Here is a 23,211-nt window from a genome sequence, read left to right as displayed (position 1 = left end):
GCGGTACCTCGAGGCCCCCTTGCATGTTCCCACAGCTCACAGCTCTTCTGCACTGGCTTTCCCACTTGAGATGAGATATTTGGGAATCAACTAGAGCATTTAATGTAATAAGTGGGCAGTAATCTTTGGAGGTTAATTTGTTTAAAGCCTATGTAAGGATGGGGGTCCCATATGCCCTGTTAGGAGCAAGGACCATTACAATATATTACTGCTTAAAGTTGAGCTAGCACATAAATTTTAATTCTGTCTTAAATGAAGATGTATTTCTGTTGATGTAATGCCAAAATGCCTAATAACATTCTTATGAAGAAGTTCAACAAGCTCTTTAACCTAAAAAATGTTTTTCAAAATACTCTCTTAAAATGAAAGCTTCCTGCTACAGATTCATAAAAATGATAAATTTAGCCACCTAATCCACCCCCTTTTTTGAGCATGAAAGACTTTTTTCTGTTGCCATGTCATCCGTTGTCTTGACTTTGGAGTTTGAAAGGCACCGGTTTGGTTTCACGGAAGGACCTGAGATGAACTGGACGCCCCTCTGTGTGCACCGCGCCCTCTGCAGCCGGGAAGGTGTGCGGCACCCAGCCACCTGCGGGGGGCGTTTTCCTTCACCGGGTGACAGTGCCCCACACGCCGTCTCCCCAAGGCCCCTGAGGCACAGCACCCGGCCCATCAATAGCCAGCCTTCTTGATTCCACTCTCAGCCACCCAGGAAGGACAACGCTAGGTAGAACAGATGTGGGGAGCGGAGCTCCCCCATCGCCATCCATCACGATGGAGCTCGGGAGTGGCGGTGAATGATCTATAAGCTCTGTGGCCAGCGTCTTTCTTTCTGTCTAGGTGACTCCAAAGGCGCAGTGGAAATCAGAGAATCTGGTCTGGAATTGAACTGCATAGAACAGATTTCTCTTTCTTCCATTTTTGTAGCATGACTAGATTAAGTGCAGTTGCCTGAAAGGAATCAAGTTTTAGCTTTCATTTTTATCATTGCAAATACATTTACATTCTGCTTTTTTACAAATGCAAAGAGCAGGCAAGCCACTTTCAATAATTTATTTTAAAATCAATGCTAATGAGGTTATGTCTCGTCAGTGGCCGAGTTTTACAATAAAGTCTGATTTATTTAGAAAAGATCTTTGGTGTAGCTTCCCATCTAATGGTGGTGGAAAGGAGGTGGAGTAGCAGGCACGGTGACCCTCCAACTTCGGATCCAATTTGTAATTCACAGTGGAGATCTGACCCAATTTACATTGATTAGAATTGGGAGGAAGAGACAGCTGCGCGCAGACAGCAGAGGTAGAATAACCCTCTCTGCACAAGTGCCTGCACACAGCAAATTATTGGGCTTTGTGATTGAGGAGTTTGATATCAGCAAAAGCGCTGCTCTCTGTCCAAATTGTTGGGTGGCTCCAAAACCGAGGAGGCGCCAACTCTTGCTTTAAGGTTTTCAGTCTTGTAAGATCAGCCCACGTCGACAAGGAAAAGCTTCACAATGGAGGAAGGAGGGGAGGAGGACACAAGGGACGAGAAGATGATGTACCAAGAGTGATGCTTCATGGGATTTGTTTCAGCGTGATCTGGCATGTTCTAGCTCCTATATGTGATCTCACTCCTCTGTTATCACACGTCTTTATTCCTTATGGTGGGGTTGGGGGGGGGGTTCCCTACAGATGTTCAAGTAGGAAGTTCTCGGCTACCTGATCATACACCGAGAAAAGAATTGTTGAGTTAAAGAGCGTCTTGCAGCATCAATATATGTAACTCATACATATGCACACACACACACACAGTTTAGCTGAAGACAGATTCCCCAGAATACCACTGCCTTAATTCTTATTTTTGCAAAGAACAGTATTATTTTTATGTGAAACCAATTACTTCTTTGATGTTTGGTGGTGTCTTAATATACTTTTGTGCTGTTTCTCCTAACTTATGAGCTTGACCTTTGCTTCCCATACTCTGACATACTGGGTCTCCATACCTTACAAGGTTCCATTTAGTGGCATAGCTAGGGAGAAGTAAAACCAGAAAGTGCCCTGAGACCAGAAAGTACAGCCAGGAGAAACTGAGTACTCAACCCTCAAAACATGGCTTGTTCAACCCCGCACACGGAACATATGCATGTGTGTGTGTGTGTGTGTGTACATGCATGTACGAGATGAAGGAAGTGGGGATGACAAGAGCAGCAAGTGTATTTTTGCTTGTGTTGCCCAGTGTATAAAATAGCTAACTATGATTTCGGTCCACATGCTCTCTTTATAAACGCCCAATTCCCATTTTGTCAGGGAGTATCAAGCCTGAGATGAAGTAAGTTAATGAGAGTAAGAAACGTGGGCCAATCATGTTGTGACTTTGACCATATAAACACTTGACTGGAGTTAGACACTAGCATTGACTTAGAACCCATTGTGAAGGTACAGCAATTAATTAAAAGGCCATTCCAACTGCCCTCGGGAGCTTATACTCTAATGAACAAGGCAGGCTAGAAAAAAAAAAAAAAACAGTAAAAAGATAACGACACGCCCCAAGTACTAAGAACATAAAATTCTGTACATGACCAGCCTCCAATACAGCTGACCAAAGACGGATACATTAAGGACTAATTGATCACACAGGCTTTGAACACGCACTTCGATGCATACAGAGACACCCCAGCAGCCTAACCCTGGAGTGCCTAAAGCCAGAGAGAATGTGTGCTTAGAGATAACAAGCCGTAAAGAGAATTCTGGAAGGAAGGAGAAATGGGGTCCAAGGGATAGGATCAGGCGTCCAGTGACAGGTACCTCCAGCGAACAGGAAGCTCCACGAGGACAGGGACCCAACAGCCCTGTCCCCCATGCGTCCCCAGGTTCTGGCGCAGCGCCTTGCCCATGGGAAACACTTCAAAATGTTGGTGAGTGCAGGTAGGGGCAGCAGACGAGGGCCATTTGAAGGTGAGAGATAACTTTTTTAAAAAGAACATGATGGGGCCAGTGCTATGGTGTAGCAGGTAAAGCCACCGCCTGTGACACCAGTATCCTATATGGGCACCGGTTCGTGCTCCGGCTACTCCACTTCCCATCCAGCTCCCTGCCAATGGCCTGGGGAAGGCAATAGAGGAGAGCCCACGTGTTTGCTTCCCTGCCACCCACATGGGATACCCGGATGAAGCTCCTGGCTGCAGCCAGCCTGAGCCATTGCCGCCATCTACAGAGTGAGCCAGCGGATGGAAGTTCTCTCCCTCTGTAACTCTGACTTTCAAATAAACAAATCTTAAAAAAATAAATAAATAAAGAGGACATGGTAATTAAACTCTCCTTAAAAACAGAGTATGATGAGCTCAGAGAAAGAAGACCCCTGCAGGTCCGCTATATACACAACGTGAGGCTGTGGACCAGTGATTGCTAACACTGCCTCTTTATGCCCTTAGATGAAGAGCATGGCCCAGAAGATGACGAGAGTGGCACCTGGCGAAAAGGAGGTACGAGAGCTCTGTCAATACACAGGCACCGGGCAGGGCATCCAGGCTTCTAACTAGAGAAAGCATCTCTCTCTCTCTCTCTCTCTCTCTCTCTCCCTCTCTCTCTCTCCTTCTCTGTCTCTCGGCAAGCCTAAAGCCAGTTCTTGATTGACTAATTAGAGTCCTGGTGTATGGTCCCCAAATCCCCAAATAAGGTAACCAGAGAGGGAAATACCTTGACTTCAGAATGCAGCCACCCATTCACTTCGTTAATGTCCCGAGAGCCACTGAGCTTCATCCCAGAGAGGGTAGGGAGCCAAACCAGATATTTATTTTTCCCTATCAGTATTTCTTCAATCAGTGCAGTGGAAATAGAATTGCCTCCTCTCTAAGAGATCAGAGGATTGAGGATGGAAATGATGGCGATGTCTCCTCTCCAAGGGGCCGGGAGATTGGGAGTTGGGAAGGGAATGGAAATGTGTCAGATCTGAAAAGTGAACCTGGGGTGAGGGATGGAAGCGCCTGGGGAGGCTGACTTCTGATGGCCTGCTTGGATTCCGGGCACATTTGGAGATGAATATGTAACAGGTCTGTTGAATACCAAATTGCATCTTACTCATCCCAGACTGTTAAGCATGCTCCAGGCTGTTAGCGAGCCCATCCTTGGCGAGGTCAGACGCCCCTCCGAAGCCTCCCTAAGTGGACTGAGGGCCTCGGTGTGTCGTTGTCAGTGAAGGAAGGCTCTGCCTTGCCATGGCCACCCCAGGACATCTGTCCCGTCAGCAGGGCCGGATCAGGGCTGATTGTCCTGAGGCTGTGAACTCTGCAGCCTAGGAGTTGCTCCCTCCTTGCCTCCCTGCTCCCTCTGGCCCCAGCTCTTCCCATCCCCCCCTCAACTCCTTTCCTTGGGCCTTTCTTCTCTTCCCTCATCTGCTCAGAAGGCCCCCTTTCCTCGGTCCCTTCTCTGTAGGGAGTGAATGCTCAAAAGGGCTCCTGGAGGACCCACCTTCCTAAGGGTCCAGCTTCTCCCAGGGCAGAGAAAAGACAGCGGAAGAGCAAGGGAGAAGGGAAGACATTAACGTGGCGGCCAAGGCCTCGTCAGAAGCCACCAGGCCATTAAGTCCTTTCTGGGAGCTGCTGTCCCCTGTTTTCTGTGTGTGTGAAGAATTCCAACAGAAAAGATGTCTTTTCTCAACCAACGTCCACGACCAGTGCAGAAAACACAGCTTGGGTGCGTGGGTGGGGAGACCGTAAGCTTCCTATGGCCACCTCTGTCTTTTTTTTTTTTTTTTGACAGGCAGAGTGGACAGTGAGAGAGAGAGAGAGAGAGAGAGAGAGGTCTATCCCCAAAATGGTAGCCGCAGCCGGCGCACCGCGCTGATCCGAAGGCAGGAGCCAGGTGCTTCTCCTGGTCTCCCATGGGGTGCAGGGCCCAAGCACTTGGGCCATCTTCCACTGCACTCCCGGGCCACAGCAGAGAGCTGGCCTGGAAGAGGGGCAACCAGGACAGAATCCAGTGCCCCGACCAGGACTGGAACCTGGTGTGCCAGCGCCACAAGGCGGAGGATTAGCCTATTGAGCCTCGGCACCAGCCCACCTCTGTCTTAAGCTCCATTCTTCTAGTAAAGACAGAATCCACTTCAGCTCCTCCCACTCCTCATTTCCTCCTCCTGCCTCGCTCTCGCTAAGGTTCTGTCTGGGAGGTGAGAGGAGTTGTATTTCCTAACTATTCCAACAGCTATAATTCAAGCAAGTTAAAAAAAAAAAAAAAAAACACCACTTCTGTTCCCCATGCTTCCCGCCTCACCACAAGAGGTGGTGTTCAAGTACAGCAAGCTGTAAATAAGTTTCTCTGGCCCACACTTCCCACCAGTTATAATGATTGGTGACTTCATGATTAAAAACAGAAGGACATTTTGCTCTCTCTGCAGAATCTGAGGCAGGAATTTTTCTTATTTGTGTTCACTTATTTATTTATTGAATTTAAATAGCGCCTTTTCTGCAAAGGAGCTAGAGAAACAACGACAAATATGCAACATCCAAACGTCACCACTTAGTTTTATAACAATAAAATATGGAGGGCTGGGGGGAAGGGCAGGCAGCCCCAGTGAAGACATTCAGAAGGAAGAGAGCTCTAAGGGTGAAGCCTCATCTCGTAGACCGGCTGCACAAGCTGGCTTCCCTTCGTTTCTCTCAGATGTTAATGTGCCAATGAAGGGGGAAAAATGAAGCTAGTTGACCTCCTCCAAAAAAAATATTTTTATATATATATATATATATATATATATATGCGCTATGGCTGTCAGGGTTACCTTTAAAATCCAAATACCAGGGGAGGCACTGTGGCACGCAAGTAAAGCCACTTCTTGGGAAGACCACATCCTATATCAGAGTGGCAGCTCGAGTCCCGGCTGCTTTGTACAGCAGGTGATGGCCTAAGGACTTAGGCTCCCGCCACCTACAGGGAAGACACAGGGGAAGTGAAGTTCCTGGCTGACCTACCTCCTGCTGTTGTGGGCATCTGGGGAGTGAACCAGCAGATAGAAGATCTCTCCCTCCCTCCCTCTCTCCCTCCCTTCTCCCCTCCCTCCCTCTCTCCCTCCCTTCTCCCCTCCCTCCCTCCCTCCCTCTCTCTCTCTTTGTCCCTGTCTCTATCACCATGCCGCTAAATAAATAAATAAGCCTTAAAAACAAAGCTCCAAGTGCTTCCTCCACCACCCAGGGATCCTGTTCCTTGAATCGCGTGCTTTTCCCTGATGGGATTGCTAACATTCTAAGGGCCAGACAGATCTTAGCAGGAGGGGGTGGGGAGGAAGAAGGAATTTTGTTTGCCTTATTGAGTGTTAATGACCCTGTGCGATGTAATTTCTTCTATTTTATTCTGTTACCTAGAAAATCTATCACAGCCTTGTAGTATTGATTGTTCAATCCATAAGGAGCTGGGTGTGCAGCGTGACTGTTAGTAACAGGGTTGTTTTAATGAGTGACTCTTCAACACCTCAGACTTTCGCAAAGTGCCCACCCCTCAGCCTAGCAGTCTGACACAGCTCCTCACTCCCTTTCCATGGAAAGGTAGTATTCTACTTGGTTACTTACCAGAAATAAGGCGTGTTCTGTGCTGTTTGTATCAAAAAGTCCTGGCCATTTGCTTGGATGTGCAGTGGCCAAAAAAAAGCAGCTTGGGGGCATGAATTGTCCTCACACACATCAAACCCCTGAGCAAGGAGGACCTTAAACAATAGGTTTTTGGACACCATGTGCTCTGAAATTGTGGGCAAACTAAGTCAAAGAGGAGACAGACCACACTATTATGGTCTTAGCCGCATTCAATAACTCCAGGAGGGCAGAAGGGTGCTTGCATCTGCGCATCCCATCTCTGCGGCTCTCCCGCCGCTCCGTGTCCACCAGGAGCGAGCTATCACACGCGGGGAACGGAAGGAAGCCGCAGAGGGGTGGCAGCTCCTAACCTGTGGAGATCCGTGTTTCAGCACGAGCTCACCAGCAGCTAGGCAAAGCTGTGGTCCAACCAAAGGAGCAAAGGAGAGGAAAATCGGAATCAGCGAGTGGCCCCCACATCCAAGTTGTTCCTACAACGTGAAGACCTGTCGTGACCCCAGAGCTCCATGTCAGGGAGCTGCAGGAGCAAGCGAACAGGGTTGTGGGTCACTCTTCTTGCTCTCCTGCCAGTCAAAGCGGATGCGATGGGTTGTTTGGTTTTTTTGTTTGTTTGTTTTTTTGTTTGTTTTTTTTTCAGGCCTTCTTTCTGAAATAGGAGATGGCATCCACTTGAATGGACTGGAACACGGCAGCCCGTCCTGGCCTGTTTCAGTTCACCTCCACTGGGTCACCTCTGGCCTTTTACATACATATATGTAAATGAATGGTCAAGAGCCTCCTTTCACTCCTCTTCTCCATCAGTCAAGTGGTTGTACCCAACTTCAGGCCTCTTTGACAGTCTTCACTCATCAAGAAAATGTAAACAGGGGTCGGCGCATTGGTTAAAGCCCCGGCCTGCAGTGCTGGCATCCCATGTGGACACCAGTTCTAGTCCCGGCTGCACCACTTCCAATCCTGCTAATGTGCCTGGGAAAGCAGTAGAAGATGGCTCAAGTGCTTGGGCCCCTGCACCCCTGTGTGAGACCCAGAAGAAGCTCCTGGCTCCTGGTTTCTGATTAGCTCAGCTCTGGCTGTTGTGGCCATATAGGGGTGGAAGACCTCGCTCACTCTCTGTCTCTACCTCTCTCTGTAACCCTATCTTTCAAATAAATAAATCAGGAAGGAAGGAAGGGAGGGAGGGAGGGAGAGAGTAAAGAAATGTCAACAGCATGCTGACTTGCCTTTAGTCTCTTCCCTGGTCACAGCTTGGATCCTGGAGCTACACATTGTTCCCCAGACAAACACAGCCAGGTTCTGTCGTCCCGAGAAGCAGAAAGGTGCCCCAGCCTCTCACCTGAGAACTTTCCACATCCTGGAGGCTGATTCTCAGCCTTTGGCTGTCAGCAATAGCACCAACTTGGCCTCAGTCACAGGAAAAATAACCATCACTCATTCTAAAAACCCGGCCTGCAATGACAAATGCTTTACAGTAAATACCTGGAAAGAGAAAAACCAATACTGTGTTTTAAATCTGGTCTGTTACTACCCTTCCTGTGATGTTTTGTTTGGTTGGAGCTTAGCTTCCCTTACATGGGATAAAGAGAATAAGCTGCTGCCCCCCCCCCTTATTTTCCTCTAAAAAAAAAAGTGCTCTTCAGCTCGGCTAGCAATTTAAATGCAGTGATCATACCCATTAGCTTCTCCATCATTGTAATTGTTGTTAATTGTTATAACTGTTTTAGTTATTAGTGGTGTCATTATTGCTCTAGGTCCTCTGTCTGTTTTATGCTGAATATATTAGAGCTTTGCTTTTGAATTACCAGGCTTTATTTAGTGCAGAGTTACGTTTTTTTGGAGAGACATTGAGAAATGCTGGCATTAAGCTTTATTCTTTTGTTTTTCATTCCAAATGGACAGACTGGAAAAAAAAATAATTAGATGGAATAATGTCCTCAAAATGAGAATGGGGATGTTTTGAATTAATTAACTGGTCAGGATTCTGCGCCATTCCTGATCTCAGCCTGTTGCCAGAGGAGTGTGAAGCTAAAGGAACTTAAATCTAGCCTCACTGTCCCGTCCAGGGTTACTCTCACCGCTCTCCAGATCAGACGTGCACGCGCCTGTTTGGATGGTGCCTTGGGCACGTTTAGGGAGGTGCTAGCCCTGTAGACTTTGGGGCCTGCATGTTCCCCCCGGCCAGGCTTCATCAATGAAGCTCTTCTAGGCCTGATCTCTGCCTCTCTTCAACCAAAGTCTTCGAATAGCACCCATTTGGTCGGGTTTCTGTCCTACCAGCAGACCCCTCTGACTGTTAAACTCCCTGTCTCACACAGCAACCTCAGCTTCCCCTTCACACACATAATCACAGTCATAAACAAAGAAACACGTGTGCCACTGTTCATTCTGCAACACCTCCCCCACCAGATGATAGTCTTGAGAACAGGGATGTGTGTGGCTGCAGCAGAGTCCCAGTATCTGGCACAGTCCCTGGTATTCTGTCGGTACTGTGCATATGTTTGTTGAATGCTACAGAAAGAATTAGCAATGGTGCATGCACACACCCACATAAATGCCGATCGTACATGGTTAAGCAGGGAGTCTGCAGTGTGCAGTCCAGTCTTGTCCAGCTACAGGACGGCTCTCACTCATTGCCTTATTTCCAGGACCCCTCATCCCAGAGAGCAGGCCCAGCCTTTCTCCACTGTGTCACCATGGCTCTGAATCTGGTGGTCCCTCTTCCAGGGCTTAAACCAGCCCGGAGTTCCTGGACTCTCGTCGTCTTCAGCCTTTTATATCAAAGGCCTTTCCTATCCGTTCTTTCCTGGAAGGCTTCTATATTCCTACTTGCTTCCCGCCTTCCTGGGATCTATTAGGCTTTCGGAATAGGACTGTTTCCAGGTGGTCTCCCCAGATGCTATACATACCCAGTACCAAATCACATTTTTCCTGTACGAGGACTCTGCAGAAGTTTGTGGAAAACGTGTATTTTTGAAAAAACTATGAATTTCAATTTTTGTATCAAAATAAACTTATCTTTTAAAAATTATTTATTTATTTGAAAGTCAGATTTACACAGAGAGCAGAAAAAACAGAGAGAGACAGAGACAGAGAGAGATCTTCCATCTGCTGGTTCACTCCCCAGATGGCTGCAATGGCCAGAGCTGGGCCAGGCTGAAGCCAGGAGCCAGGAGCTTCTTCCAGGTCTCCCTCATGGGTGGGAGGGGCCCAAACAGTTGGGCCATCTTCCACTGCTTTCCCAGGCTCAGTAGCAGAGAGCTGGATTGGAAGTAGAGCAGCCGGGTCTCAAACTGGCACCCATATGGGATCCTAGCACTGCAAGCCAAAGCTTTACATATGACACCACAATGCCAGCCCTTAAACTTATGTTTTAAATCCATTTTCTACAAACTTTTTGAAGTTCCTTCATATATCCAAAAGATTCTCACAATCTTAGGAGCTGTCCCACATCCAGACACACTGTAGGGAGAAGCATCTGCTAGGCCACAAAAAGGCCAAGATTACTTTATCACTCTTCTTCTTTTTTTTTTTTTTTTTTCCAAATGTATCCCCCAATTCAGGCTGGACTACCGCAAAGACAAAATGCCGGGATTTTTCTTTTGCATCTTCCATCCACTGGTTCATCCCCCAAATGCCTACAACATCCAGGGTTGAGCCAGGCCAAAACCAGAAGCCCAGAACTCAACCCAAGTCTCCCACATGGTGCCAGGGGCCCAACTTCTTGAGCTGTCACCTGCTGACTCCCAAGGTTTGCATTAGCAGGAAGCTGGAGCCAGAAATGGAGTTGGGGCTCAAACCCAGGCATTTTGATATGGGATGCAGGTGTCCCACACAGCATCTTACCACTGCACCAAACATTCACCCCTCGAGTTATAGTTTTTTTTTTTTTAAGACTTAAGTATTTATTTGAAAGTCAGAGTTACAGAGAGAGAGAAAGAGATTTTTCCATCTGCTGCAAAGGCCAGGGCTGTGCCAGACTGATGTCAGGAGCCAGGAGCTTCTTCCTGGTCTCCCACCAGGAAGACCAGGTATAGGGACCCAAGCACTTGGACCATCTCCACTGCTTTTCCCAGGCCAATAGCAGGGAGCTGGATCAGAAGTGGAGCAGCCGGGACTCAAACCAGCGCCCATATGGAATGCCAGCATTGCAGGTGGCAGCTTTACCCACTATGCCATAACACCAACCCCTCACATTATGGTGTTTCTTTTAAAGATTTATTTATTTGTTTTTATTCAAGAGAGTTACAAACAGAGAGAGGGAGAGACAGAGAGATCTTCCAGACACTAGTTCACTCCCCGGATGGCTGCAGCGGCCAGAGCTGGGCTGATCCAAAGCCAAGAGCTTCATCCTGGTCTTCCACGTGGGTGACAGGGGCCCAAGCACTTTGGCCATCTTCGCTGCTTTTCTCAGGTCACTAGCTGGGAGCTGGATTGGAAGTGGAGTAGCCAGGACTCAAACCAGTTACCCGTATGGGATACTGGTGCCGCAGAGGCTTAGCCCTACACTACAGCAGCACCGGCCCCCTTCACATTATGGTTTTTTATTTTATTTTTTTATTGTTTGACAGGCAGAGTGGACAGAGAGAGAGAGAGAGAGAGAGAGAGGTCTTCCTTATTCCGTTGGTTCACCCCACAATGGCCACTGCAGCTAGCAAGCTGCAGCCGGCGCACCGTGCTGATCCGATGGCAGGAGCCAGGTACTTATCCTGGTCTCCCATGGGGTGCAGGGCCCAAGCACTTGGGCCATCCTCCACTGCACTCCCGGGCCATAGCAGAGAGCTGGACAGGAAGAGGAGCAACCAGGACAGAATCCGGCGCCCTGACTGGGACTAGAACCCAGGGTGCCGGCGCCGCTAGGTGGAGGATTAGCCTATTGAGCTGCGGCGCCAGCCCACATTATGTTTTAAAAGTCTATGTATAAAAATGTTATTTTCTCAGGAGTGTGTATTTAGTCTAGCAGTTAAAACACCCACATCTCACATTATAGGGCCTGGGTCCAATTCCCAGCTCTATTCCTGACTCCAGCTTCCTGCCAACACAGACTCTAAGAGGCAACCGTGAAGGCTCAAATCAGTGGGTGCAGGCTCCCACTGAGAGACCTGAATTGAGTTCCAGGCTCCCTTGCTTCAGCCCCAGCACAGCCCTAGCCATTGCACAAGGCATTTGGGGAGTAAATCAAAAGAGGAGAGCGCTTGATTTCTCACTCCTTTCTCTCTCTCTCTCTCTGCCTCTCAAATAAAAAATTTTTAATTCTTCTATTATTTTCTCTACCATATCTAAGTCTATGAAGAGTATCAATCTCAATTACATTCCTAAGCTCAGTCAAAATCTTGGGGTGATTAATCAAGTCTATTACAACTGAAAATGCACTAATACGTCTGTGGGAAAACTGCTCTTCATGCTGTGGGGGCTCATATTTCTCTATTATTCCACACACTGATATCCTCCAAAATACATGCTTTGTCTTTTCAAGAGTTAACATTTTTTCCCCAAAGTATTTCTCTTCCAAACATATTCTTAGCTCAGTGGCAAAATGTTTTCTCTGTCATTATCTCCTTTGCTGCCCTCTGTTGTCTGCTGAATATACAAACAATTTTCTCTCTGAAGAAAACAGGCCTGAGCTTCTACACAGCTGATATTTTCACTTTTTCCTAAGGCAGTCAGGATTTTTTCTTTTTAAAGACTTATTTATTTGAAAAGCCAGAGTTACAGAGAGAGGGTAAGAGACAGAGAGAGAGAGAGGTATTCCAGCCACTGGTTCACTCCCCAGATGGCTACAACAGCCAGGGCTGGGACAGGACGAAGCCAGGAGCCAGGAGCTTCTTCTGGGTTTCCCACATGGGTGCAAGGAACCCAAACACTTGGGCCATCTTCTGCTAATTTCCCCAGGCCATTAGCAGGGAGCTGGATCAGAAGCGGAGCAGCCTGGACAAGAACCAGTGTCCATATGGGATGCTCGCATCGCAGGCAGTGGCTTCACCCACCACACCATGACGCCAGCTCCACATTTTCACTTCTTCTTCTTCGCGCTGCGGCCGGCGCACCGCACTGATCGATGGCAGGAGCCAGGAGCCAGGTGCTTTTCCTGGTCTCCCATGGGGTGCAGGGCCCAAGCACCTGGGCCATCCTCCACTGCACTCCCTGGCCACAGCAGAGGGCTGGCCTGGAAGAGGGGCAACCGGGACAGAATCCGGCACCCCAACCGGGACTAGAACCCGGTGTGCTGGCGCCGCTAGGCGGAGGATTAGCCTAGTGAGCCGCGGCGCCAGCCCACATTTTCACTTCTTAACTACATCACTACATCCCTCCTTTCTTTTTGTGCACTTTAAGATCCTTAGTTCTTTTCCAGAAACATGTAGAGATTTCGCTTCCCTTGTGCCTTTTTAGTGTTTGAATTGCTCAGAAGTTACGAATAAGTAGAAAACAAGCAAATGTAGCCAGATCTCCATATCCCATCTGCCCACTTACCCTCCGTCTGTTCCCCTCCTTATCACTGGCCTTGGAAGGGTCAGCACCAATGCAGGGAAAGGTGGAAATCTGGAGAATCCACGTAAAAGTCCCCCAAATAGCATGACTTTTAATTAGAACACAGGGCTCCTGAATCCCATCAATCAAATCCCATCTTTGGGAGGTGCTTTGTTCACAGTTCCCACTGCATCCTAAGGAAGAGAGCAGGCCTGGTCCAGGGGGCGTGGGCTCTCCTGCCATTCAAATCCCCAGATCCTCTCCCACTTTGTACTCTAGTGTTTAACCTTTCCCGGTAGAAGAAGATCAATATGAATTCTTCATTGTTGAGAATCGATGGCTGTCCTGTGGCATCATTGCCATCTCGTCCTGCTGAGCAGCCCAGTAAATCTCTCCGGCTGCTTCTAAAGCTTGGTTTGTCGTCTTCAGTTGCTTTCATTTTTAATGCAGATCACTTTGGTTTCTGCTCCCCTGGGGGCTTGCAGATAAATCTTGGCAGACATGTTCGGGGTCTAGAAATGAGATGCTGGAAAAAGGCCAGCCCACCCAGAACTTGGTTGTAATGGATGGGACGCCCCCGCTTGGTTCCACTTAAAGACTGGACTGTTCATTTCCGTGTTTAGCGGTGATTGCCTCAAATAGGACCTGGGTGGGGAGTGCCCAGGAGGCCGTTCCTGTGGAACTGAAGAGGCTAGAATGTGAGCTGTGATGCAGAAGCATGCTGGCCAACCCGACCTCTGCCATGGGTGGGCAGCGTTCGGAGACTCGCCCTGATCTTTCCAATATCCAAAGAAGAGAGGCACTGGGTAGTTTAGATGAGCCTCGCTGGGTCAAGTGAGGCTGAAAACCTCTGTGTGCTGCTTGCTTACAAACCAAATGAAAAATTACCTGCCTGATTTTTCTTTTATTAATAAATATATTTAGCACATTGTTGAACAGCACCCTACTAGGGGTGGTCGGTAAATATTTAATGTTAGTTAATGATCTCTGCCTCCCATAGTCCTTTGCTCATGCAGGCTGTACTCACATCTCATTTCGAACTCCCTGAATCTGGGGTTTCCTGGGGATGCCATCAGAATGCTGGTCTGCTTGTGCAGCAAAAATGTATGCTGCTTGGGAAGGACAGATTCTTCTTTATAGGTTTTATGTATTTATTTTCATGTGTTTGAAAGGCAGAGCAACAGGGAGACAGACATAGACAAAGAGAGATCTTCCATCCACTGGCTCACTCCCCAAATGCCCACAAAAGCCAGGGCTGGGCCAGGCCAGGCCACAGCAAGAAGTTTAGAAGGCCATCCAGGTCTCCCATGTGGGTGGCAGGGACCGAACTACTTGAGCCATCATCTGCTGACCTCCAGGGTACACATTAGTAGGAAACTGGATCCGAAGCCAGCTGGATCAAACCAGGCCCTGTGACGTGGGATCACCAAGAGGTGATTTAAGTGCAGCTCCTAATTCCCTCTCCAACAAGTCTTCTTGACTCTGGTTTTTCTTTTCTTTGATTAGTGGACTATGCCAGTTATTACCAAGGCCTATGGGATTGCCATGGTGACCAGCCAGATGAACTGTCCTTTCAACGAGGTGACCTCATCCGCATTTTGAGCAAGGTAAGGACACAGAGGATGGGGCTTGCATCGAAGGCAGATTTTTTTCATTTTTAGTAATATGGTCGGTATAACCACAGTTGTTCCACGTGTGTGTTACATGGTTGTCGTGCACATATGATAAAGTCCCATTTATTTGGAATTGTTAGGGGAATTCTTAAGTGAAAATTCAGAATCAGGAACCAATTTTCAAATTTAAAAAATGCAACAAAGTAGATACTAAAACAACACCAATCAAAATTGATGTTTTTCAGGGACTTGTGGTACTTAAAGTGCATCAATATGTACATAATTTATTATCATATAATGCTATTGAAAACATTCTGGCTAGGTAAGCTGCCTTCTTATTTCATTTATAGATAAACAAGACTGTAACATAATTACACATGGGGGGAGGAGTCAGACCTAGTTAGCTCAATTGGTTTGAGCAAGTGCTGATAAGGCCAAGACAGTGAGTGAATCCAGTCCCACACAAGCCAGCTAACTTTATTCTCTTCCTCAGTCATAAGCTAACCCCTAGCCCAGCCAACCATCCCACAAATAGTATCATTGATAGTAAAGGAATGGCTTTAAAAAATAAAATAGGAATTATTGCCGGTCCATCACTGAATGTGAACATTCAGGACTCATGGGCTCCAGGGGAGGGGTAGGGGACGAGTGGCATCATTTTGTAGGGAAAGACCACACACATTCTATGGGCAGGCTAAGAAAATAGGTTCCCGTACAATAAGAATGTATTTAAAAGTCCTATGCAGTCAGTCAATATCTACAAACACATTTTTTAAATAGGCACAATTTGCTCTTTAATTGCTGAGTGTGAGGATTCCATAAAGGAAAATTGAAAACCCACTACGTTATTAACCCACCATTTACCATTCATCTTTATTCTGCAAATGTTACAGTCTTGGCGCAAGGTTTGTCTGGCTCAGAAACATACCCTAAACTCCTTGGGAAGCAAACCAGGTCTGACCCAAAGTACCTGTCAGTGTTCCAAAAACCCAGGCTCCTTTAAACAGGTCTGATTTCAGATCCAGCCCTTTGCAAGAGAAGAGGGGGCCTGTGGGCCCTGCTGAGTGAGATCACAATCTTCTAATGATTTCTCTCAGATCCCTAACTCTGCGCCGCCCTAGTGCCATTTCGGTATAGCTCCAATACACCAAGAATAAATTGGAAGCAAAGAAGGGAGTGGACATTGGCCTGATTGGTATTTCAAATGCCCGAAAGCAAGGTTTGCCGTGTAATAGAATTTGTGTACATTACCACACTGGCATTACGGGGGTAATCGAGTTATCCACTCAGGTGTGACCAGGCCTCTGTTTGCCCAGAGCCTGCAGGTGAACAAATTAACTGTTTACATTGTCTGGAGGTGCCTGCAGCAGGAGGGGGAAGAACAGAGCCAGACTGTCTGCTGGCCTTTTCTCTCCGTCTTGATGATTTTGTTTGTTTTGCATGTCTTTTGCCTTTGTTAATGGCTTCTCACTGGGGGTCCCTTCCCTCCAGTCAGAAGGGGCTGTGCAGTGACCTGTCCTGCAATACAGAGTTGTCTGTGGTTATCACGGCTGTTGTATTCTTAGGAGATGCCAACGATCATGGGGAGTCAACCCCACCATTTTCTCTCCTCCCTCCATTTCTAAAAGTCTACATAGCAGAGTTTCATTCAGTGAGAATACGTTTGCTGCCATAGTCCTATCAGCTTCTTTCTTCACTCTTCTGGAAGGTTCTGAGTCTATTTTCAGTCCATAAAGCTAATCCCCCTGCATAGCAGAGGAGCAAGTGCGACACTTTCCCTGATAAAGCTCCAGTCCAGTTGCTGTTGGTTTGGGGAGCACTGATGATTGGGTTTACCTTTATATCTTCCTTAACGTACCTGGACAGAAAGGGGCCTTCACAGGTCACCCAGTCCATTCCCTGGCCTCTCAGAAGCACAAAGGAGCCCATCCAGACAGATAGGAAAAAAGATTCCATTACTGTTCCCAGCCTTCTGTCTCTGCAGAGTTGCAGTCTTCCAAGCTCTCTGGAATGTTCTCTCCACATGGATCCTAAATTCATCCTGCTTTAGTCTCAGCTGGCTTCCTCGGCTGGACTCAGCTGCCCTCGGCAGCCTGCCTCCTCTCACACCTGGGTGGACAGAACTGACCTCAGTGGCGCCTCGTCCTGAAAATGGCGTCTGGAAAGTTCCATCTGTCTTTTCTTTCCACCCAGAAGAGCTCCCGTCAGACAGGGAAGGCCTGCCGTTTAGGAGTCTGAGTGAGACTGTTTTCCTGACGGGTGCAAGGTACAGCCCTGTGCAGCTCGGCTTACCCGGACTCGTCTCCTGCCCCGGACAGTGAGGGAGTGGTACTGTATGCCGTGGAAGGCTCCTTCTACCTCCACCATTCCCACTCTAAATACAAGTAGGCCTGACACTCCAGAACAGCTAACGCATTTCCACCCAAAAACACGTTCTTTGCTTTAATACTTACTCAGCTTTGTAAAAAAAAAAAAAAAAAAATCCCATTACTGGTTCTTTTGTTGGCCTTGTAAATGATGCATCGGGTTTCCCCTCTCTACGTCTTATAAAAGAAATACTCTGAATATTCCTGTGGTCGGGAAGTGGGAGGAGGAGGCAGGGGAGGAGGAAGATAGCTAGACCGGGACTTCTTCTTCTTTCTTCTTTTCTTTTCCCTGCTGTTTCTTAATAGTCACCCAAGCATGATCCAAACTCAAATTCTAGAATCCTAGGGCCAAACTCAGGAGAATCTTCTAGTCTTGCCTTCGGGCAGGAATGGTACCAGAAAGGGAACTATTAATTCTTTTTTCTTTCTTTCTTTTTTTAAGATCTATTTTATTTATTTGAAATACAGAGTTACAGAAAAAGGTAAGGCCAGAGAGAGAGAAAAAGAGGTCTTCCATCCACTGGCTCATTCCCCAAATGACCACAATGGCCAAAGCTGCACCGATCCAAAGCCAGGAGCCAGGAGCCAGGAGCTTCTTCCGGGTCTCCCACATGGGTGCAGGGACCCAAGGACTTGGGCCATCTTCTACTGCTTTCCCAGGCCACAGCAGAGAGCTGGATGGGAAGTGGAGCAGCCGGGACTCGAATTGGCTCCCATATGGGATGCAGCACTGCAGGCTGGGGCTTTACCCTACTGCACCAAAGTGCCAACCCCACTCTTATAAAAAAATCGCCAGAGAAGACAGTTTGCTGGACAAGAAACGTGCAACCTCCAGTTAACCAAATGCCCATCACATGTCTTCGTCTCAAGAAAATAAGCAACAGGTTATTTACATGGCCCTGGGCAGTATCGCTTAAATTTGTTGATCCTCAGTTTCCTCATCTGTTAGAAAGTGGGATAATCTCTATGCACAGGGCCGCTGTGATTTGTGTAAAAAAGTGCCCGGATGGAGGAGGTGTTTTGCTCAGTGGTAGAGATGCCATGCAGGACCCCTGCATCCCCTATCAGAGTGCCTGGGTTCAGTTCCTGTCTCTGCTCCCAGCTAATGTGAAATCTGGGAGGCAGCAGGTAATGGCTCAAGTGCTTAAGTCCCTGCCATCCACATGGAAGACCTGGACAAAGTCCCAGACTCCTGTCTTTGGCCTGAGCCAGCCCTGGCTATTGTGGGCTGAGCCAGAGGGTGGAATGTCTGTCTGTCTGTCTCTCTCTCTCTGTTGGTCTCTGCCTTTCAAATAAATAATAAAAATTAATTTTTTAAAAGGTGAATTGCAGGCATCATGACCTTAAAAAAAAGTCCCTGGCATCTTAAAAATGGAAACTATTATGGTCCCTTGCTTTCCACTAATAAAGTAAACCTTTTGGATCCGTGTGGAGCATGCACTAGTCAATTACTGGTGAATCGAGAAAGAAGGAAAAGTGGCCCATCTTGCCAAGAACTTGTCACAGAGACACCCTATAGCGCAAAAGGTGCTCACCTGGAAAAGAGAGCCACCCGGTGAGGAGGCCTACATGGAAATCTACCCAACAGATTCTCCAGAAGTCTCTTCCGGGAGAGGCCGGAGCCGCAGAGCCGCACTCTGAAGCAGTAGCCAACGGCGCAGTGCGCGGCAGAATCCTGCTGCCTGCTGGACAGCGCCTCCACACGTCCGTCCATCCCGGGCCCGGGCGGCTCCATGCCCACTTAATTCACTGAGTTCCAATTTAGATCTTAAAACATATTAAAGGGAGCCTTCAACAACGAAGCCGATCTGAGCATCCGGTGGATGATCCCTGAGCTCCTTTTGGGCCCAGATATTTCTGACTGCTTTTTCTCTAGTGAGGGCCTGAGCCTGCCTTCCTCCCCGGAGCCGGGACACAGCGAAGGCCACAGCGGGGTGCTTAGCGCTCTTCAGTGGCTCCAGATTGTGGGACTGGTGCAGGTCTCCTCAAACGTAACCGATGGCTCCTGAGAGCCCGCCTCTCATAACTTACTCCCCACGATGCCAGCGACCACTGCAGAATTCAAGTTTGAATAGAGCAGGGAAAAGGTGTTTGAAAGGCCTGTTCACTCAGCTGCATTTTAATTTCCTTTTCAATCTTGTCCCAATTAATTTCACAGAATTAATCTCACAGAAGCAAACCCGGCAGCACCAAGGCTGCGGTTTTAGTGTGGCGGTCGCTCTGCCTGAACATGAAATAGGAGCTAATATAAAAATCCATCTGCTGTGTTTGAAATACATGCCGGCTGCTGCTCCGCGCTGTCTGACATTCCAAACATCAACAGCGGGGGAAAGCGATTTGGGGGTTAGTGGCCATCAGTACTTGGCAGGGGTTCAACAACAGGTGTACTCCAAAAATCCATTCAGCCTGGGCACCAGGCGTGACAGGGCAGGTGCAGTAACACTGTGCCCCAGCCTCGTGCCTCTGATCTGAGGAGCCCCAGGTGTTCCATGGCCCAGCATGCTCTGGTCACTCGTTAGGGGTGGGAAGAAGAGAGCTAAGAAGCCTCTATTTGGATAAGACAAGTCCCAAGTCCCAACTTTCAGAGGAGTGACCTGCCCTCCTAGTTCCAGGCTCTCTTACTAGGGAGCATTCTTTCTAAACGTCCTCTATGCCAGATAACCCTTAAAGGCCCACTTAAAAAAATAAGCCTCCTGTTTTCTAGAAGGAGTTTACGATGGTAACATCAGCTATCCAGCCAATGAGCCAAATTCAGGAGCTCTGTCTCGAATGGCTAGAAGGAAGAGACCCTGGATGAGGCCTGTCACCTCAGGTAGACTGAGTCGGGAGACTGCTTCCCTCGGGCTTGGACGTATTCCCCTTGACTCGGCCTTAAACTCCTCTAGGGCCTCGTCCAACACCTTACTTCCATGCAAATCAGCTCTGGAGCAACAGTTGGGCACTGCTTAAGCTGTGTGCCTACTCCCACGCTGTGGCTTAGCCGGTGCAGGAGACGACGGCCATGGCCCACGCACACCAGGCTGGGGCGGTCCTCTCCACTGATGGAAACAGGAGCCTTACAGAGAAGGTCAAGTTTAATGTGAAACGTGCGACGCTGTCAGATGGCCTCGGGCCTCCTAAAGACAAGAATGGACAGACCTTGTCACTGTGGGTTGGAGCTACTCGAACTCAGACTGAATCTTGGTTCCAAACCCAGCTCCCTGGTCCGGTCATGCAGCCCTGTCCTGCCTCCCCCTGGCCGAGGAGCCAGTACCTGCTCCCTGGGACCCTGAACCCCGCTTCTCTCACCTCCACTTGAGAATGTGGACCTTTCCCCTCCGTTGACCCCTTCCTTTCCAAAAGAGATTTGTCTGCTGTAGAAATGATCTGAATGCAGCCGTACTTCCTCTGTTAAGTGCGCTTAGTTGAATGCGACGACAACCCTCATAAAAGCAGAGAAGTTAATTTTTTCAATTGCTTTAAATGAAGGCATTTTTTTCCTTTTTTTTTTTTTTTTTTTTTTTAATTTCAGGGCTCTGAGGGAAAGGAGGCGTTTGGTGACATCTAGTGTCCATTCAGGACTTCCTCAGGCACTGTCCCCTCCGCTTGGCTGGGTGGGGGATGGGCAGGGTGATTTGGGAGGTGATTTGGGGGCAGTTAAGTGGGGAGATAGGGGCCTAGGGCAGAGCCTGACCGGACTGTGATGAACCTGACCTGTGCCCATCAAAGACCTGTGATTCACCCCTGACCTAAGCAAAGGGGGTGGGAGAGGGGACACCATCGGCAAAATGATCTTTTCTTATTTATGACGGTGCGAAGGAGGAGCAGAAGCGGTCCCCACACCGCATCGCATGTTAACAAGCAGGTCAACACCGTGCTGTGATGACGAAGGTGATGCTGGTGATGGCGTTTGCTCTCATCAATAACCCCCATGGGAGGCTGCAGACTTGGGAGGATGGGGCTGGGGTTTGGGGTCAGCTGGAAGGCAACGGTCACACACCGGTCAAATTCAGTGGAGGCCATTCCTTTCCCCCAGACAGGAACCAATCGTCTAGAACAAACCCTGGCAGCCTCATTCCTTCCAGGTAATTTTTATAAATGAGGAGACACCCCTTCCAAGAGAGGACAAAAGGGAGAGGGTGTTTGTGTGCGTGTGCAAGTGCACACATGTACACACAAGAGGCCTGCTTGCTTATCAGTCCTATCTGGCCATTTATTTTAAAATCCATTAAAAGAGAGAGAGAGAAAGAGAGAGAGAGAAGGAGAATAAGATTGGCATTTTCCTCTTTAATTTCTTGTTGCTGGACAGGACTCTTCACTTTCGACACACACACACACACACACACACACACACACACTTTGCAGTCAGGTGCAAAGTCCCAGGCCAGATCATTAAGTAGGAAGCCCAGCCAGGAATGTTTACCTAGAACCATGTCAGCCTTGGCAGGGCTAGGTTCATGCTCAGAATCGCCCTGTACTTCGCAAACTCCAATGTGAAAAAAACTCCAGCCATTTATTTTGCAGGGAATTTATAACAAATGCTGTTAAAGGCTTCGTCTTTTGACAGAGGTAATAATAAATTCACTGTTAAAGACGGTAGTTTAATTCCTTATACCTCCAATACTGCACAGAATAAACCATATTCATCACTGAGTAATTTTTTACCACATAAATCTTTAAAACTAACCGGTGAAGGCTGTTGAGACTGAAATATTGTGAATTTATTAGATATGCCCATGTAGTATTGGATTCAGAGGTTTCCGTTCGAATATATTATGGGGGAAATTTGTGTCTTTAACTGTGGCAGTCCCTCCATTTCCCGCCGCCTGTATTACAACAGGCAGCTCCTCCAGAGTCAACTGCACGCTTATTAGACAGAGATTTAGTAATAAACTCCTCACTAATCTGCCAACGAGGCTGGCTGACATTTCGGTGAGATGCCCGATTTACAAGGCGTCGCAAAAGCTTTGTTTCTGTGTAATTATTTTCTCAAAAGGAATCCAGCCTTCCCAGACCATCCCTGCCAGTGCTTCTGGGTACTGCACGGGTTCAGCTCTCCAGCCAAAGTAGCAAAATGCTGACGAAAGCTGGGACCTCACTGGGAACACACGGGGTGGCCACTGCTACACAAGAGACAGCATTAGTTGTGGGGGGTTGGGATAATCGATTAGAACACAGAAAACCTGGGTTTTGCAGACATTCCCAGACATAATGGTATTTAAGGCAATAAAAAGATCATATTGATTCTCAAATTAGAAATAATGGGCGATGGTTTCCGAAAACTTGCCCTTCGCAAACTTTCATCTTGACGTATGACACATTAAAGATACAATTAAATCCTCGGATTTGAACAAAAACCCTTCCGCTCTACCACATTAATTCTGAGTGAAAACCCGCACCTGAGAGGACCCTGGAGCTTCCCTGCGATTTGCTGGTGGAGTGACATTTAAACCAACCCATTGGTTATGTCAAGTTGTCATGCCCGCTCCAGCTTCATTAAGGAAACACTCAGATTTTAATATTTATGAAAACTTTCTTTTCTTTCGGACACAGAGATTCGGCGGCTTCTCCATCCCCACGAATCTTCTGTATTTGGGAGGAGTTCCAAACACGAAAAACTTCCGTGGGCCATTGTGAACCGTGCCTTTTTAAAAAAAATACAATAAAATAAAATTGGTTTCTAACTGTTCAACAAAGGAGAAAAATCTGGCAATGCAAGACCGCAGCCCATCAGGATAATTGCTCAAAGACAGCACCCGGCTAGAAAGATAAGCGTAATACTAGCAATTAATATTCAGCATTTTGCATTCCAGTCAAGAGGATGCTTCTATTTGTGATGTGGATCGTGAGCTAAGAGTGTCAGGAGCCAGACTCCAAGCTCCGTCTTCCTCTCTGTGCGGGAGGATTAAGGAGAAAAAAAAAGCCCCGACGACAATCCTGCTCCATCTGTAAATGAACAAACATCTTGATTTTATAGCTATTTGCTTTGTAAAACTGAGGAATGAAACAAAAATTACTGGATGCCTAAGTAACACTTTAATTCTGAATTCATTTACGCTGTAGCTGTGGAGTTGTCACAAACCATAATGCAGTATTTAATTAAAATAACAGAAGTGCATCCAGATATGTCCTGGGGTAGCTATCACCGAATTATAGTCTATGGCATCCGTATTTTATTTATGAAATGGCAGATTCTAAGGTGCAACTAGGCTGATACGAAAGCATAAACATTTTA

At 47.6% G+C, this 23,211-nt stretch overlaps 1 protein-coding gene across 3 annotated transcripts in view; it reads left to right on the top strand.

Moving 5' to 3' along the window:
* SKAP1 (src kinase associated phosphoprotein 1) overlaps positions 1–23,211 on the top strand; it is a 302,961-nt gene that overhangs the window by 265,589 nt on the left and 14,161 nt on the right. For 2 of the 3 annotated variants that reach the window (XM_008271352.4, XM_051825599.2), the window contains exons 10-11: positions 3,410–3,460; positions 14,525–14,625. In XM_008271352.4, the coding sequence (XP_008269574.1) occupies positions 3,410–3,460; positions 14,525–14,625 (152 nt within the window). The remainder of the gene's footprint in view (positions 1–3,409; positions 3,461–14,524; positions 14,626–23,211) is intronic. The other variant, XM_070060822.1, reaches the window with a different exon arrangement.

Source organism: Oryctolagus cuniculus, chromosome 17 (genome assembly GCF_964237555.1).
Source record: "Oryctolagus cuniculus chromosome 17, mOryCun1.1, whole genome shotgun sequence".
NCBI classification, from domain to species: Eukaryota; Metazoa; Chordata; class Mammalia; order Lagomorpha; family Leporidae; genus Oryctolagus; species Oryctolagus cuniculus.
Note: the sequence above shows the minus strand (reverse complement) of the source record. Positions and strands in the feature narration are given on the sequence as shown.